Source organism: Trypanosoma theileri (genome assembly GCF_002087225.1).
Source record: "Trypanosoma theileri isolate Edinburgh chromosome Unknown TM35_Tth_16_V1, whole genome shotgun sequence".
Classification (NCBI taxonomy): domain Eukaryota; phylum Euglenozoa; class Kinetoplastea; order Trypanosomatida; family Trypanosomatidae; genus Trypanosoma; species Trypanosoma theileri.
Genome location: NW_021639858.1, coordinates 142,000 through 157,704, shown reverse-complemented (window position 1 = coordinate 157,704; position 15,705 = coordinate 142,000). Strand labels below are relative to the sequence as shown.

At 41.3% G+C, this 15,705-nt stretch overlaps 8 protein-coding genes across 8 annotated transcripts; 6 read left to right on the top strand and 2 right to left on the bottom strand.

Annotated features, from left to right (window-relative positions):
* Positions 1-923: 923 nt before the first annotated feature.
* Positions 924-1,859, top strand: TM35_000161590 (uncharacterized protein; the record flags this gene model as incomplete). Its single annotated transcript, XM_029026031.1, has 1 exon — positions 924-1,859. One exon carries the CDS (start codon positions 924-926, stop codon positions 1,857-1,859), a length of 936 nt encoding a protein of 311 aa, XP_028882587.1.
* An 800-nt stretch (positions 1,860-2,659) lies between these two features.
* On the top strand, positions 2,660-3,514 carry TM35_000161580 (uncharacterized protein; the record flags this gene model as incomplete). Its single annotated transcript, XM_029026030.1, has 1 exon — positions 2,660-3,514. The coding sequence occupies one exon, from the start codon at positions 2,660-2,662 to the stop codon at positions 3,512-3,514; it is 855 nt and encodes a 284-aa protein (XP_028882586.1).
* Positions 3,515-4,049: 535 nt separating this feature from the next.
* Positions 4,050-6,704, top strand: TM35_000161570 (uncharacterized protein; the record flags this gene model as incomplete). The annotated part of the gene is made up of 1 exon (XM_029026029.1): positions 4,050-6,704. One exon carries the CDS (start codon positions 4,050-4,052, stop codon positions 6,702-6,704), a length of 2,655 nt encoding a protein of 884 aa, XP_028882585.1.
* Positions 6,705-7,358: 654 nt separating this feature from the next.
* Positions 7,359-7,934, top strand: TM35_000161560 (60S ribosomal protein L24; the record flags this gene model as incomplete). Its single annotated transcript, XM_029026028.1, has 1 exon — positions 7,359-7,934. The coding sequence occupies one exon, from the start codon at positions 7,359-7,361 to the stop codon at positions 7,932-7,934; it is 576 nt and encodes a 191-aa protein (XP_028882584.1).
* A 743-nt stretch (positions 7,935-8,677) lies between these two features.
* On the top strand, positions 8,678-12,355 carry TM35_000161550 (ATPase; the record flags this gene model as incomplete). Its single annotated transcript, XM_029026027.1, has 1 exon — positions 8,678-12,355. One exon carries the CDS (start codon positions 8,678-8,680, stop codon positions 12,353-12,355), a length of 3,678 nt encoding a protein of 1,225 aa, XP_028882583.1.
* Positions 12,356-12,753: 398 nt separating this feature from the next.
* TM35_000161540 (uncharacterized protein) lies at positions 12,754-13,986 on the top strand (the record flags this gene model as incomplete). Its single annotated transcript, XM_029026026.1, has 1 exon — positions 12,754-13,986. The coding sequence occupies one exon, from the start codon at positions 12,754-12,756 to the stop codon at positions 13,984-13,986; it is 1,233 nt and encodes a 410-aa protein (XP_028882582.1).
* Positions 13,987-14,334: 348 nt separating this feature from the next.
* On the bottom strand, positions 14,335-14,676 carry TM35_000161530 (uncharacterized protein; the record flags this gene model as incomplete). Its single annotated transcript, XM_029026025.1, has 1 exon — positions 14,335-14,676. One exon carries the CDS (start codon positions 14,674-14,676, stop codon positions 14,335-14,337), a length of 342 nt encoding a protein of 113 aa, XP_028882581.1.
* A 418-nt stretch (positions 14,677-15,094) lies between these two features.
* Positions 15,095-15,445, bottom strand: TM35_000161520 (Tbingi protein; the record flags this gene model as incomplete). The annotated part of the gene is made up of 1 exon (XM_029026024.1): positions 15,095-15,445. One exon carries the CDS (start codon positions 15,443-15,445, stop codon positions 15,095-15,097), a length of 351 nt encoding a protein of 116 aa, XP_028882580.1.
* Positions 15,446-15,705: the final 260 nt, after the last annotated feature.

The following is a 15,705-nucleotide window of genomic DNA, read 5'->3' as shown; positions in this document are numbered from 1 at the left end:
TTGTTGTTGTTTGTTTGTTTGTTCTGTTTTACTGTTCCTCTGCCTTATTTCTCTATTGTTTATTGCTTCTTTTCTTTTTCATTTTCCCAATGAATAGGCGCACGAGATAATATTTACTTTGCGTTCTGATGAGAGTGCAAGTTAAACTATTATTGTTTTTTTCAGTAACTTCCTATATCTCGTTCAAATATAATTTGGGACTTTAAATCATTAAGAAAATGAATGACGATAACAAACAGCAGATCTTCGGTAAAATAAAAGTAAAACGGGTGAATGGAGAGTGTTAGGAATGGTAGAAAGAGAAAAATAAGGAAATCCATGTCGGGCTTTTCTTTTTTCTTCTTGTACTGTATATGTGTGTGTGTTTCTTTTTTTTTTTCTTGTATTTGGCCTTTTGGGCGCCTTTTGTAAATGTTCTCATTTGTTGGACAGAGGACGTTGTTGGTCTTTCCTCCACAGATTATTCTCCTATTTCACGTCTCCCTATTCTTTTTTTTTTTGTTGTTGTTCTTTTCCTCGCTGTTGCTCATGTTATTATTATTATTGTTGTTGTTGTTACACTTGAAACTGCCACAGTTTGGGGAACTGCAGGAGAACTGACACGTTTCTTCTTTCTTTCTTTATTTCTTTGTTGTGTTGTTTCTCTAACACGGGTGCGGTGTTGCGTAGGGGTCACAAGGAACCGGGGAAAAATAGTAGAGCTATTAACAAATACAAAAAGAAAAAGAGAACGGGAAAGGCGGTAAAAAGAAAAAAAGAAGGTATATTGAATATATTACAGAAAGAAAAGGCCAGCCCAACCTTACCGAAATAAAACAAAAAAAAAAAAAAAGAACGAAATATACGCACGTACACATATCCCAAAAAAAGAAAAAGAAAAAGGAAAAAAAAAACCAAAAGGTCAGTTATATCAAGAAAAGTAAATGCCTTCTCATAAAAATGGTTCAAATGGCGGTGCGGCTGGTGACTCAAAGGACGACACTGTCGTGACATACCAAACACCTTTTCCCATCACTGGGCCGGAAGTGCAACACGGTGGGCGCACATATCGACTTGCAACAAAGCAAGATTGTCTCTCTTTCCGCAATTTTGCAGACTCACTAGATGGTTTTGTATTACAGTACAACCGAAAAAATGAAGTGATTACGTGGAATAAAAAGATTTCGGGGGAGCCAATGCGTGTCATCAAAGTATTTGGTGTTTTTCCCGATATACAACCTCAAACATTATATGATATGCTTCAAGATGCTATATTTCGTGAAGTTTGGGATAACTTTCGTATTGATGCTTTCCGTATTGTAAAACTTGATGAGAATAATGATATTGGATATTATGCGGCGAAAAGTCCGGTACCCGGAGTCGCGAATCGTGATTTTGTAAATCAACGTGCGTGGATTAATGCTGGAAATGATGAATATGTTATTTTTAACACATCTGTACCACACCGAGACGTTCCCTTGGATTACTTAAAGGCGAAAAAAATCAGCAGCGACAGTGTTGTTCGTGCGATATCAAAAATCACAGGATATCTTGTACGCCCATGGACTGATGAGAATGGGAAAAAGGGTTCCTGTCTCACATATATTACGCAATGTGACCCTGCCGGATGGATTCCAACACCAGTGACAAATTTTATCAGCACTAAGTTTGCACCCAATACCATTAGGACCGTGGAAGAAGCTGCGAAACAGTTTAAAGAGTGGCTTCCCAAACAGAAGGACTACGTCAAGGATTGGCCTGAAACAGCAGACCCATATGGCGTACCGGTTCAGCATCTAACAATTGAGTTTGCAAAAGAAAAATGGGGTTCAGATGGAGATTCTGGTAAACAGAAAAAAGGAAAAACTTCTAAAGGTTAAAAGTTTTGAAGACATATTGCTCAAGAGGATAGGGTAGAATAAGGTGAAATGAAAAAAAAAAGAAAAAAAAATGGCAGGAAGAGATGCTATATTTCTCTTGACTCTTCAACTGCGATCGTTTTTTTTTTTTTTTTCATACCGTAGTTAACAATGTACTGGGAGAATCACATTGTTTTTGTTTTTTTCTTTTTTTCTTTCTTTTTTTTTTGTTCTTTCTTTGACTCATACACCCTTCTTGCGTTCTATATCTGTGCATATTTGTGATGGTGTCTCATTTGTTTATTCTTTGTTTTTGTTTTTCTTCTCTTTCCCTATGTTTATGTGTGGGTACTCTTTCACTTACGAGAGGATTCCCTTCACCATATTCGCTGCCCGGTTTCCCATCTGTGACAAACAGATAAATGGGTAATTATTTGGGGTTTTTGTTTTTTCCCCTGGCAGCCATTGAACCGACCCATTCAACTCGAATTTACATGCATAGTTGCTTTGCTTTAATTGCAAGCGTATATTTAAATGTAGAAGGAATTCCAGAGGGGTAAAGATAAAAAGAAAGGAAGAGATGGGTGAAGAAGGAACAAGGGGGGAAAAAAAAAGATAACTTATCCAATATGGAGTTTGTGCCGGAGAACTATATTTATTCCTTCACTACTGTGTTACTCCTTCTTTCATTTATTTCTGCATTTCTTTGTGTGTGTGTGTGTGTTGTTATTGTTATTGTTGTTGCTTTTATTATTTTATTTTATTTTTCGTCTTCATTTTTTTTTTTTTGATAATGATATTTATTCTTGTATGATTATTAGATGGAAGAGAAGGATAGAATTTCTTGCAAGACGCCGCTTTCACCAGCACCGCTGCGTCCAGGCTGTGTTCCCTCGCTACAGTACAGGAAGATTCCCGCCATCGCTGCGGGGAGCTTAAGTAGAAGTAGTGGTAGTGGTAGCGGCAGTAATAACAATAACAATGAGAGAAGAAAAAAATCATTAAATGCAAAGGTGGGCGGGGATTCACCCACATGGTGTACCCAAACGAACAGTATTCCTACAATAATGCGAGGAGGACGAAAAAGTAATATAGTGACAGATATGGCAGGAACTATTTCATCACAACGACAACAGGCCCTAAGTATCGATAAGGACTCTTGTAGGACCACCACAGGAAAAGTAACGGCTTCCAGCAGCAGTAGCAATAACGAGAACGATAATAACAACAGTAGTGGTATTACAGGAGGAAATAGAAGTTCATATCATAGCAGGTATCCAATATCAGAAGGTGAAACTGCTATAGAGAGGGATGAAAACCCTATTTTACAATGCACAAATGGAACTGTTTCCCCTTTCCTTTTAAAAGGAGAGCATTTGGAATTACGATACGCTTCTCCATCGGTGCGAAAGAATGATTTCACCTCTGTTGTTGACATTCATGCGAATGAAATGCGACGTCTAGAGCAGCAACACCAACGTTTGTACCGTCGAGCACTATATGTGTTGCAGCAGACACACCCTGATCCATGGTGTCGTTTCCAACCATCACTCTACTACGATACTCAAATGCCAGAGTTAATTGCCTATGACGATAATCTTATGTTTTCTCGTGTAAAACGTGAAGTGAGGGATACCGGTATCATGTGGCTCTCAGCGAAGGAAAATATAGTATAAATAAATAGATTTTGTGTTCGATTTTTAGATGATTAGATGAGGTTATTCACATTGCTCTATAGTATTTATGTCCAGACACTCCCATATACGTATACATATATATCTAGTGTATGTGTGTATTCTGGATTGAGGTAACTAGAGCTATCTTGCTCAGGAAAACATTGTATATTTAAAGAGAAAGAAAGAGGGAGAGAGAGAGAGAGAGAACGAAAAAAAAAAAAAAAACGATCAAAAGAAAAAGAAAGATGAAGTAGGGTACGTTATGCAAACATTATAACAAGTAAAGATGCTGTTTTATTATTATTATTATTATTATTTTATGATCCTCTTCTTTCCTGCTTCTTCATTCCATTGAGAGGTGCTGGCCTCTGCATATAGCATATAGAAGGTAAAAGGGAGCAGAAAGTATAGCTTCACCCATCAACGAAAACAAATACAAAAAAAAAAAAAAAAAAAAAAAAAAACGACAACAAAGAATAAGATACAAGGGGGAAATAACAAGATAGAAGTAAGGTGGGAAAAAAGAAAAAGGAAGATGGGATTCACCGATATGAACACATTCGTTTCCCCAACGCTTGACTCCAAAGTAACCGGTGATGAAGGTCTCTACGCTGCTATTGAGGCTGCTCGTTTGGCGCGTGCCTTACGTGGTGCTACGATTCGTCCCCATGTGCGGGGAAACCCAGGGATTAATCCTAACAGCATTCCACTTGCAGAACCTCCAAAGAAATGGGTGGTGCCTTCACTTAGTGAATCTGCAGAAGATGAAGTGTTGAAGGCAGCGAGTGGTGGAGACAAGGCGGTAATGCAATATCGTCAGCAAGTTGCCGTCGCTATACCAGATGATGCAGACTTGGAAGAGTTGCGTGCAGTTGTATCGTATATTCACCATATAAAACCTCATCCTGTTATGAATTTTGATGATGTGAAACGACTATTACATGTAATGGATCTACCAGGCGCTAATATCACCTGTTTAAACTTTGGTGATGGTGCTATTATGCCACACAGTCACGCAGAGGCAACACCTATAACTGTTATGGCAAAGATAGAAGAACTGAAAATGCGTTTTCCACTACCAACACCAAAGCCAAAAAAAACGTCAGATGGTAGTGAAGAAGAAGATGATGATGATGATGAAGAAGCGGAAGACGATGTTGATCTCGATACTAATGAAGAATTAAAAGCCTGGTGCCAGAGTCAACAATTGGAGTATACAAATTACGATGATGCCTTGCGTTCCAGGGCTGCCTATGAGCTGGATACATTTCGAAACATATGCAATCTCCTCATGTACGATAAGAAGGTTCGTGTTCTGCTTCTTGATCACAATCAATTGGGAATGCCTAATGAAGAGGATCGTCTCTCCCTTGTTCCATTACGACTCCTTGCGAAAGTTATTGATGCGAATGAAACCATAAAAGTACTAGATCTCAGCAGTAATGAGTTAGGACCCCATGGTTTTGGTATTATTGGCAAAGCCATGACTAAAAACATTTCTATTGTTGCATTAGATCTATCAAACAATCAACTGGGAATGCAAGTACCTGAATTGGATGAAGATCCTGAATATAAGGAGGAAGATCCTGTGTTTGGTGAAACATACAATGGACTGGAGGCGATCAGTGAAGTCCTTAAAAAGAACAAGTTCCTACGCTATCTGCGTCTGGCTCACAACCAAATCCACAGCGGGGCGGAAGGAGAAGAGCCACCGGTCGTCAATCCGGCGGAAATGGATCCCGAGCACGACGCCAACACGCCAGATGTTGAGAGTTGGCAGGACCTCCCGCTTTGGCGTCTCGTTGGCCCGCTGCGGGAGTACCACCGACTCACCGCCCTCGATCTCACCGGCAACGAACTCGGGCCGGAGGGGGCCCGCATGATCGCCACCGCACTCGCGGAGAACCATTCCCTTCAGGTCTTGGACCTTACCGCGAATAACATTGGCTTCCGTGGACTGCACTACATAGCGAAGCTTTTACTCGCATCTAAGCACAGTGTTCTACATACACTCATTTTAAGAAGAAATGAACTCGCCGGAAAGAAAACGAGTAGGTCACAACAAAAAATGGCTTTAGTCGCTATGGAAGCAGTTGCATTGGCATTAGAGAATAATAATAAACTTCGTCGTTTTTCAGTTGCTGGAAATTATTTGGGTCCAACTTTATGTTCTGCTTTACTTCGTACTATTGGTACAGCTTCTGCTTTGGAGGAATTAGATCTTGAAAGTAATGATGCTTGTGGAGATGTTTCAGCACCACATGATACAACAGCTCTACGTTTTATTGCTGCCGCACTCTATGGAACAGCTTTGTGTGGTTGTCGTCCATCATTAGCCGTGCTTCGACTTGGTAGTAATAATATTCAATCAGCTGGAATGCGTGTGTTATTTCCATTTCCTGCTTCTATGCCAACATCTCTTCGTGAAGTTGATCTCAGCCGTAATAATATCTACAATGATCTTGACTCTGTGAATCATCTTTTGATTAGTTCACCTATATTAAATCGTCTTGTATTAGCATTCAATGGTATTACTGCAGCTCCTGCTTTAATACATGGTATTACTGTTAACACAGGATTGGCTGAGCTTGATCTTTCTCATAACAAATTGGGTTCTCTAAAGGAGCAGTATTGTTCTGATCCAGAGGCACAAGTTACAGGAGTGACAAATCTTTTGCAGGTTTTAGTTAGACATCCATCACTTGAAAATGTTGATCTTAGTTATAATGAGTTTCATGCTATACATGGTCGATTACTTGCAGAGTTGTGCAATGGGAATAATTCTCATCATAAATTACGTCGTCTTGATTTAAGCGGAAATCCAGAAATTAATCAACAGGATGTTGAACAGATGGTGCAATCACTTGCCAATAACCCTGGTATGGAGGCCTTTTACATTTCTACTCCATACCCAGCAACAGCAAGTAGTGGTGGTGTAATACGTCCAGTTGGTCAAGATGCTGCAGCAGAAACTTTTGAACAACAAGGTCAACAACAAGAGTCGCTATTAAAGGTTCTATGGGAAACCGTACGTCAGAGTCCTTCTCTCCTTGATATTAACTGTGACCTGCAGAAGCGTATCATACCAGAAGAGGACACTCACACTACAGAGGGTGACATAATCGGGGAGATGAGACGGCGTTTGTTGCTAAATACCATTCTAGCACAGGCTAGGGAGAGTACTGCTTGATGATACTTTTGACCACAGCGATAGTACATGTCAGTATGGTGTAATAATCATTTCTGTATTTAATGGACTCTGTGTGTGTGTGTGTGTGTGTGTTTTTTTTTTTTCTTCTTCATGGTCGTTTTATATTAAGTGGAATTATGTACAAAATCAAGTGGAATTATGATGATTGGATAAAGGCAAACAGAGGTAGAAAAATAAAAATGAAAAAAGGGGGAGAGTACCTTCCAAGGAGAAGGATGTAAACTGAGTTATGTCAAACAACTGGCCTTCTTTTTTTTTTTTTTTTTCTTACCTTGGTGTAAATAATGGTGTGATTTCTCTTGTTGTTGTTGTTGTTGTTTTACGTCTGTGTATGTTTGTATTTCTGTTCGTTTTTGCCCTTGTTATTACTGAAAGAGGGGAAAAAAAGAAAACCGAAGAAATTTCAGCTCGTTGCTCTTATGTATCTAGCGAGTGGCCAATCCGTATTGACTGGAACTGTTTCCATACTTCTGAAACAAAAAGTAATCTCTTTGGACCTTTATTTTTTTTTTTTTTTTTTTTATTGCATTTTTTTTTTGTGTGTGTGTGTTTCACATTCTTTTCTTTTATTATTCTTTTTTTCTTTTTCTTCTTCTTATTGGACCAAGTGAAAGTAAGTGGAGTAGTGCAAAGATGAGGATTGAGCAGTGTTCCTTCTGCGGATCACCCATCTACCCTGGACACGGCCAGATGTTCGTGCGCAATGATTGCAAGATATTCCGCTTTTGTGCCTCCAAGTGCCGTAAGAACTTTGGTATGAAACGCAACCCGATGAAGCTGAAGTGGACCAAAACATTCCGAAAGGCCAACGGCAAAGAACTTGCAGTGGATAGCACAATGGACTTTGAACAGCGCCGACATGTTCCGGTGAAGTACAACCGTGAGTTACTGCATGACACACTCAAGGTGATGAAGCGTGTGGAGAAAATCAAGGAGCAGCGGCAGGAGGCCATTTGGAACCACCGCATGGAGAAGGCACGCCTGCAGGAACGCCGCGATGCTGCTGTAGCGCTGAAGCACAACATTGACTGGATCGAGGATAGTGAAGTGAAACACAAGGCACGTGATGATCTTGTTGCTATTCAGCAGGAGACAGAAGCAAAGCGCCAGCAGCGTCGTGAAGCGGCTCGCAAACGTGCACAGAAGCGGCGCGAGGTTGAAAAGGCGGCAGGAGTTTCACGTCTTTCTTCTGTAAAGAAGCGACACTAAATGAATGAAGAGAGACAAGAAAAAAAAGAAAAAGAAAGAAATGAGAGGGGGAAAAAAGAAATGAATGAATGAGAAAGGTGTAATTGAAGGATAGAATTTTTCCCGCTTTTCACAACCACGTGTAATGAAGAAAAAAAAAAGGAAAAGAGAAATGAAGTGATACACAAGAGGTACAGTGTAATGCAAACATGTACACAGAGGCAGGTGATGAATAGCAGCAGTGTAACAACAACAACAACAACAACAAATACGATCCAAAAGGGGTCACGAGTCGAATAAGTAGTCAATAAAAAGATGAAACGGTGGGAAAATAAAAAGAAAAAACAGCAGTATGCCTACATATATCTATATATGTCCTGGTAATCTCTTTATTATGGTCAATATATGAGTAATAAGAGTGCTGCACCTTTAGTGCATTTTACCCATTTGCTTCTCCTTTTTTTTTTTTTTTTTTGATTCTCCTCATTGCTTCAGACATCGCTTCTTTTCTTTTCTTCTTTTCTTTTGGACGCGCTTACGCACATATATATATATATACTTTCTTAAAGGCGATAGAACGAGGAAAGGAAATCCCCCTTCTCCTGTGTGTGTGTGTTTTTTTTTAAATTCTTTTGTGTTAGAAAAAGAGAAGAAAGAAAGGAAAAAAAAAGGAGGATCTTCTGATGGTTGTGACTCGTTCCCAGACAAAACAGCAAACAAACTCATTCACCAACGACGATAACGATAACGGTGAAACATCGTCTATGGTGCGTGACACGCCCCAAGAAATACCGCAAGAGCGATTGGGTCGTGGATGTCGTGTGCCTCGACCAGCCCGTGACTCCTATGACTCACTATATCTAGCAAAGGCGATGCTGCCAGTCTCGAAAAGACGAGCAGAATCTGGGGAACTGCAAATTAATTCACGCTACCCGGAACGAGATGCTGCTAAGAGGGCTCTTGTAAAGATGAGTTCTACATTACATTCATTGGATGAAGATTCCATGCAATTATTTGGTGGACTTCAGGAAGAAGCGGATGATAATGAGAAATGCAGTAGTGTAGATGATGGTAGTTTGGCTGGTGTAGCCTCTTCACAGTTGCGTGGAAAAAAACGTAATTTTAACCGATATAAAGTTGGAACGCATAAACGATCTCGTGCATCATCTATTGATTCCTCCATTTCAAACGAATCACTACGGGAGACAACACATGGACGTGGTGAAGAAGGTGAAGAACTTCTTGTAGATCACTCTTCTTCAGCATCTTCCTCACCAAGGTGTATGAGTGAGAATGAGGCCCGTGTTGTTTGTAAAAACGCTAAAGAAAGTACCGTAAAAAATGTTCCAATTAATCATTACCTTGATAATGTTATACAAGGCGTTGTGGATTCAAAAAAAACATCAAAACGAAAAGATCAAAGTCATCGACGTCGTATGGAAGATGTTTTTCTTGGACTTGGCGAACACCATGGTGATTCACAAAGTACAGATAAAAATAATCATTTTCAGTCAAAGGAAGAGACTCCTGTGGCTCTAGGTGATATTACTCCTTTACATATTGATACATCAGTCTCATTTGAAAAAGTTGGTGGTTTACCTGGTCATATTGTAATGTTGCGTGAGATGGTGTTATTTCCTTTATTATACCCAGAAGTATTACAGGCGATGAATCTTACCCCTCCACGTGGGGTACTCTTTGTTGGACCTCCAGGTACAGGGAAAACACTCATGGCAAGAGCTTTGGCGAATGAAGGTATACGATGTACTCATCGTAAAATTGCATTCTTTATGCGAAAAGGTGCTGATATTCTTTCAAAATGGGTAGGAGAAAGTGAGCGTCAATTGAGTTTGTTATTTGAAGAAGCTAAACGACAGCAACCGAGTATAATTTTTTTTGATGAAATGGATGGTTTAGTTCCGGTTCGTCATGCTAAATCAGAGCAATCACAAGCTGCCCTTGTCTCAACTCTTCTTGCTCTTATTGATGGTTTAGATGACAGAGGACAAGTTGTTGTTATTGGTGCTACAAACAGACCAGATACCATCGATCCAGCACTTCGTCGTCCTGGTAGGTTTGATCGTGAACTTTATTTTCCTTTACCAGATGCTGCCGCACGTCGACATATTCTTACTATTGTAACACAACCAATGTTACCAATGGATCATCCTGATCGAGAAACAATACTAGAGGAACTCACTGCACGATGCGAAGGATGGTCTGGAGCAGAAATTCAAGCATTATGTACGGAAGCCGGTCTTAACCGATTAAGAACATCCCTTCCACAGATTTATACTACTAGTAGAAAATTACAGATTCCCAAAAATGCTTTAACTATACAAAAAGAAGATTTCTTTATGGCTACACATCGTATTAAATCTTCTGTACGTCGTGGTGCTACTTCTATTGTAAATACTCTTGAAGAACATATAGAACATTTACTTTACAGTACCCGAAATCAAATATTATCATATGTGGCAACCGTTTGGCCAAGTGCATCTGCAGCTCTCACTCGAGAACGAAGAGACTGTAGTAACGCTATTGAAGCAGTACGAGAATTAAGTAGTTTTCCAGTTCCACAAACTGCACACCCATCATTACTATTTCTTACACCTTCCTTAACAGAGGGTAACTGGAGTATTGAGGAATGTGAATTTGCTATAGAAAAGATTTCTATCGCTATTCTCAAAGCACTTCCATCAATACGTAGTTTCACATTAGATCTTCCTCATTTAGTTGTGGATCATGATAATGCTGCAGTGATGGCCGCATCTACTGCTATGACTACAAACTCTAGTAGTGAATCGACAAAAATGGAAGAATGTAGTGCTTCACAGGGTACTAATTTTAATACAGGACACATTTATTCTTGCATCACCGCCTTGCAACAGTCATCTGGACCATCTCTAGTACTTTTACAAGGGTTAGATATGTGGTTAAAAGAATATGGCTTACCAACTAGTAATACTAACACTAATAATTTAACGGAAGAAGAAATTACTGAACGACAAAAACATATGCAGGATTTGTGCTACTATATAAATCTTTTGCGTAATTCGGATGTTCTTGTTTTAGTACCTACTCTTCATGCAGATGTTGGTGATGTGTTTTTTGGTGGTAGATGTCTACACACTCAAATACGTAAAGCATCATGTGTTATTCCTTGTAATCCCAGAAAGGATGATTTACATCGCTTTTTAGAGTATGTATTTCATGTGGTTAATCTAGGTCTATCACACTGTGTGTATACTGGTTGGGTGGATTTGCCTGATGATGTGTCGCCCCCACCACCTCCCTCCTTGGAACAAGTGCGTGCGGCCCGTCACAACGTCATTGATTTGTGGCGTCGTGTAGAATACCGTAGAAGACAGTTACGTTACATTCTGACAAAGTGGGTAAGTCAATACATAAATTCTCGTAAGTTTTCTTTATTTTTCAGTGCCGATCTCGATTTTACACCTGGTCATCAACTCTATGAAGAGTGGCAACAACATACACATGGTCGTCGAATTGGTTTACATGATGTCATGGAAAAACTCGAAAACGAAGAGTATACGAGTCTTTCTCAGTATCATGACGATATTGATTTACTTGTACAAAATGTACGCTCATTTTTTCGTACGCGATCCTCAACAGACCAACGATATCGTAGTCGTGTACTAGAACTCAAGGAAACTACAGTACTAAATCTCTATAAAATCAATCGTAATGTTGTACAATTCTGCGAGGAACACAAGGATTTGGCAGAACCTGATATATCATCATCATCATCATCATCGGTAGCGTCTTCTCAGGAGAGTTCAGGTAAAGTTCTTGGAAAACCAGGCATAGCAAGAAATACAACAATAAATCAGAACACTAATATAACACGCAGGCGGCCACCACGTCGATATTATGGCTCTCGTCGTCGTCGACGTCGTCGCGTCACTCGTCCTTCTGTAGCCAGTAGAATTGAAAAAACGGAGATGAAAAAAGAAGAAGAACAGGAACAGGAGGAAGAAGAAGAAAATGTGATCGAGGAAGATAAGGATGGAGTGAATTTTACTGAAACACCTATGGATGAAGGAAAAAATGGAGACCCTGTAATTTCTACAGCTTCTATGGATGGTATTAACGGCAGCAGTTGCAACGGGAATAAGAGCAACAATATTGAAATAACGCCAAAAGGTAATGGCATCTCGGAGATTGATTTCTGTGCGGAGGCGTTGAATACATATTCATTTTTTTCTCTTGATTGCGTCTTTAGAGCAGCAATGCCTTTGCTAGAAGCAGAAATTAGTAGGAGACTTAAACAACAACAAGAAGAAAATCGACAAGAGGGTGAGTCTACATCGTTTCTTGATGGGACGAACGTTGAGGGGAGTGCCTCATTTTTTCAGCGAATGATTCATGAAGCAATACAAGCGACGGGTAAAGAAGCCAAGATTGTAAACCCTCAATAAGAGGTGAGTCAAGGCAGGAATTGATAACAACTATTCTACTGCATTAACGATTCGAAATGGAGAGAAAGTGTGTGTGTGTGTGTGGAAGAAAAAAAAAATGGTCGAATGGAAGAGAAAAGAATAAGAGAAGGAAAAAAAAAAAAAAACAGACAAGCAATAGAAATTGTATTTGCTTATTTTTTTGTTTTTTTGTTTTATATTGATTACCCTGACTTCTCCCAATATCACTCTTTTGCACCTTTTTCTTTTGTTTATGATACCTTTATTTGTTAGTACTGTAGCAATTGATCTCACTCAACTTGAAGGGTGAGAGAAAAGGGTTGAAAAGAGAACGAAAGAAAAATAATAATAATAATTATTATTATTATTATTATTTTGTTTTTCGCGAGGCCCTGCATATGTCATCTCTCTCTGAAGAGATTCTGAAACTCTCCGAGTTGTTTACCAATGGTATCCTTTCACCTGAAGAGTTCAAAGCTGCCAAAGAGGCGGCAATCAAACGCTACAATTTACCGTCTGCGTCTCCCGCAGAGGACGTAAAGGATCATGTGAAAGAAGTAAAACAGCATATTCCCTTCTCACGTATTAACATTAGTGAATTCGATGAGGACGCTGCGGGGCAGGCAAACCGTGAGAAGGCTTATGGTCTCATGGAGACAATTTTGCGTAATCTTCAGTTTCATCCAATGGAACAGAAGTACAGACGGTTGCGTCTTGGCAACCCTGTGTTGCAATCCCAATTATTTTCTGTTCCTGGAACTATGACATTTTTGGGATCACTTGGATTTATAGTTGAAAGAGATGAAGAGAAAAGAGAAGAAAATATGTGGCTTCCTGATGTACCTCAGAAAAATCTCTTGAATGAGGCACTGGAAGCCATTAACTTTCTTCGAAATCGCGATCGAGAAGCGCAAACCCATACACGGGATTACATGCGTCTTCGACAGAATCTTAGTCTTGCAGTGCGCCGCGAACGGTGGGAAAGAGCCAAAGCTGTGGGTGAATTACGTACATACATTGCACAGGAGTTTTGTGCAGACGACGCCGGTGATGGCCTTCATACCTCTGCATCAAATTTGGAGAAACTCGATAGCATCCTGAGAAATATACTCCATCACCCAACAGAGGGAAAGTACCGTAAGCTCCGACTTTGTAATAAATCGGTTTACCGAGCTGTGGTGCAACAGCGTGGAGGACTAGAACTTCTTCTTGAATGCGCTGGAGCTGAATTGGAAGAAGAGGGAGGAGGAGAGGCTTACCTGGTCTTCCGCGAGGGTGCCGTGACACAAGCTGAACTTGAGTCTGCCCTTAGGACGTTAGAAGATTCTCAGCGAGCGGTGCAACAGGCACGCGAGGATGCTAGCCGACGAGAACGGGAGGAAGCGTTGGAGTTAATGCGCAAGGAGATGCGCCGCGCAAGACAGCAAGAGGGTCTGCAAGTTAGACGCGGCACTAAGGAAGGGTCACAAGGAGGAGGTCCAGAGCATCCAGAGGAAGAAGGACATCAATCAAGACGCCGCGTTCCCATAGCAGAGGCGGTGCGTTATCTTATGGGAAAGGGAGATGCATGCGAAAAATATGGCAAAGATGAGGAGGGGGAGGGGGAAGAAAACGAAGAAAGGAGGGAGTAACAGTGAAAACGGTTGCGTGCGCGCGTTGTCTCTTTCGTCCTGTCACGTAGTGTGTTTATTATTATTATTATTATTATTATTTTTATTATTGTTGTTGTTTTTTTTTTTTTTTGCGTGCTTGTATTTCTGGGTTGTTTGCTACTGTGTCCCTTCCGTCCTTGTTTTTATTCTTCTTTTTTCCAACGCCCGAGTGCAAAGAAGTCTTTGTCGTTTTTTTTTTTTTTTGCTTCTATTTCTGTTTCGTGCGCGGGGGAAAAAGGGCGAAAAAAAAGAAAGGAGGGAGAGAAAAGGGAAACAAGGGACCGCCACGTCCCAGAGTTACTTCGTTGTTGTTGCCGCTTCCGTTCCTCAAGCGGTGCGGGGGCGGACGAAAAGGGAACCTTTCCTCGGTTCGACCTCGGCCCGCACCCCCACCGGAATCCCCCGAGCCAAACGGACCCCCGCGGCGGCGAAAAAGAGGCGGGGGCCGCGGTTTCGGAGGGATCGGCCGGGCCCTTCGGGTTCGGGTGGTGGTTCGCCGTCGCCCGGTTTTCGGGGGGAAAAAAAAAAGAGGCGGGGGTGACTTTTTGAACGGGATGGCGGGGGCGTGATGAACCCACCGCTTTCCCCCGGGCGCCCCTTTTGGGAACAGCCATTCGAAGGTTCTTCTGGGGAACGATCTCCCGCCAAAAAAAAAAAAAAGAAGACCATTATCGGACATTTTCCCCACAAAAGCCGCTCTTGTGTCTTTTTGTGTTGTTGTTTTTCCCCGCGACTTTGCGGACATTACCCCGGCGGTTCGGCCACCAACCGTAGAGCACCTTAATTACCGGCTTACGGGTGGCTCCGAAGAGGAAGAAGATCCCTTCGTTTTATAGGACCCCCAAGCTCTTGTAATATGATTTTTTGTTGCAGCCCGTTCCCATACGAGAAAACCAGTCTAAGAGAGATCTGATCGAGTAAACCCTACCAGATCTCTCTACTCTCGCTGTTCTTACCCAGAACCCATCCTCCAGTCTCCTTTTTGTTATTATTATTTTTTTCTTATTTTTTTTTTTTGCGACAGATTGGCCCCAACGCATTCCTATTTATTTTGTTGCTTGTTGGGTCGGCGGCAGACGTCTTGAGCCTACTCTTCTATCAGGGTTTCCATGCTCGAGCTCGTCGCTGATTTTAGAGAGGTGGGGGCAGGCTGCGTAGGGTTTCTTGGGTGAAAAGAGAAGGATATAGCGATGTTCCGCTCCATTGAAATGGGGAACTGGTCGAACCGCTTAGAAAAACATAGTTTCATCAGGGGTATATCATCCACGATCGCAAATTGAACTCGCAGTGGATGAAGAGTGGGGCAACTCAAGAGATGCAGAGCAGTTTCGTCGCATTCGTCACGTTGGCTGGTGTGCGCGTGGGTAGGTTGATACCCGTGTCGTGGCATTCGGTGTAGAGTTGGACCTGACTTACTCATACGCACTGACGGCTGCATGGGGGACAGAATGGTGCCGGAAGGTCTCTTGTTTTCGTTGCCTTGTATCGTGCATTGGCGGTATTCTTTTCATGGCGACGCGTGCCACCGAGTAAAAGGTGCGGTTGAATGGCCACACCATGTCACGAGGGGAACGGGGAAGGGTCATCTTTGCGGAATACCTTTCAAACCCATCTTACCCAGCGTTGAAGTAGGGAAAGCAAGAGTTTTCCACTATGCCCAATCCTCCTCATTTTATAAGTGAAACACCCCAAGGAGCC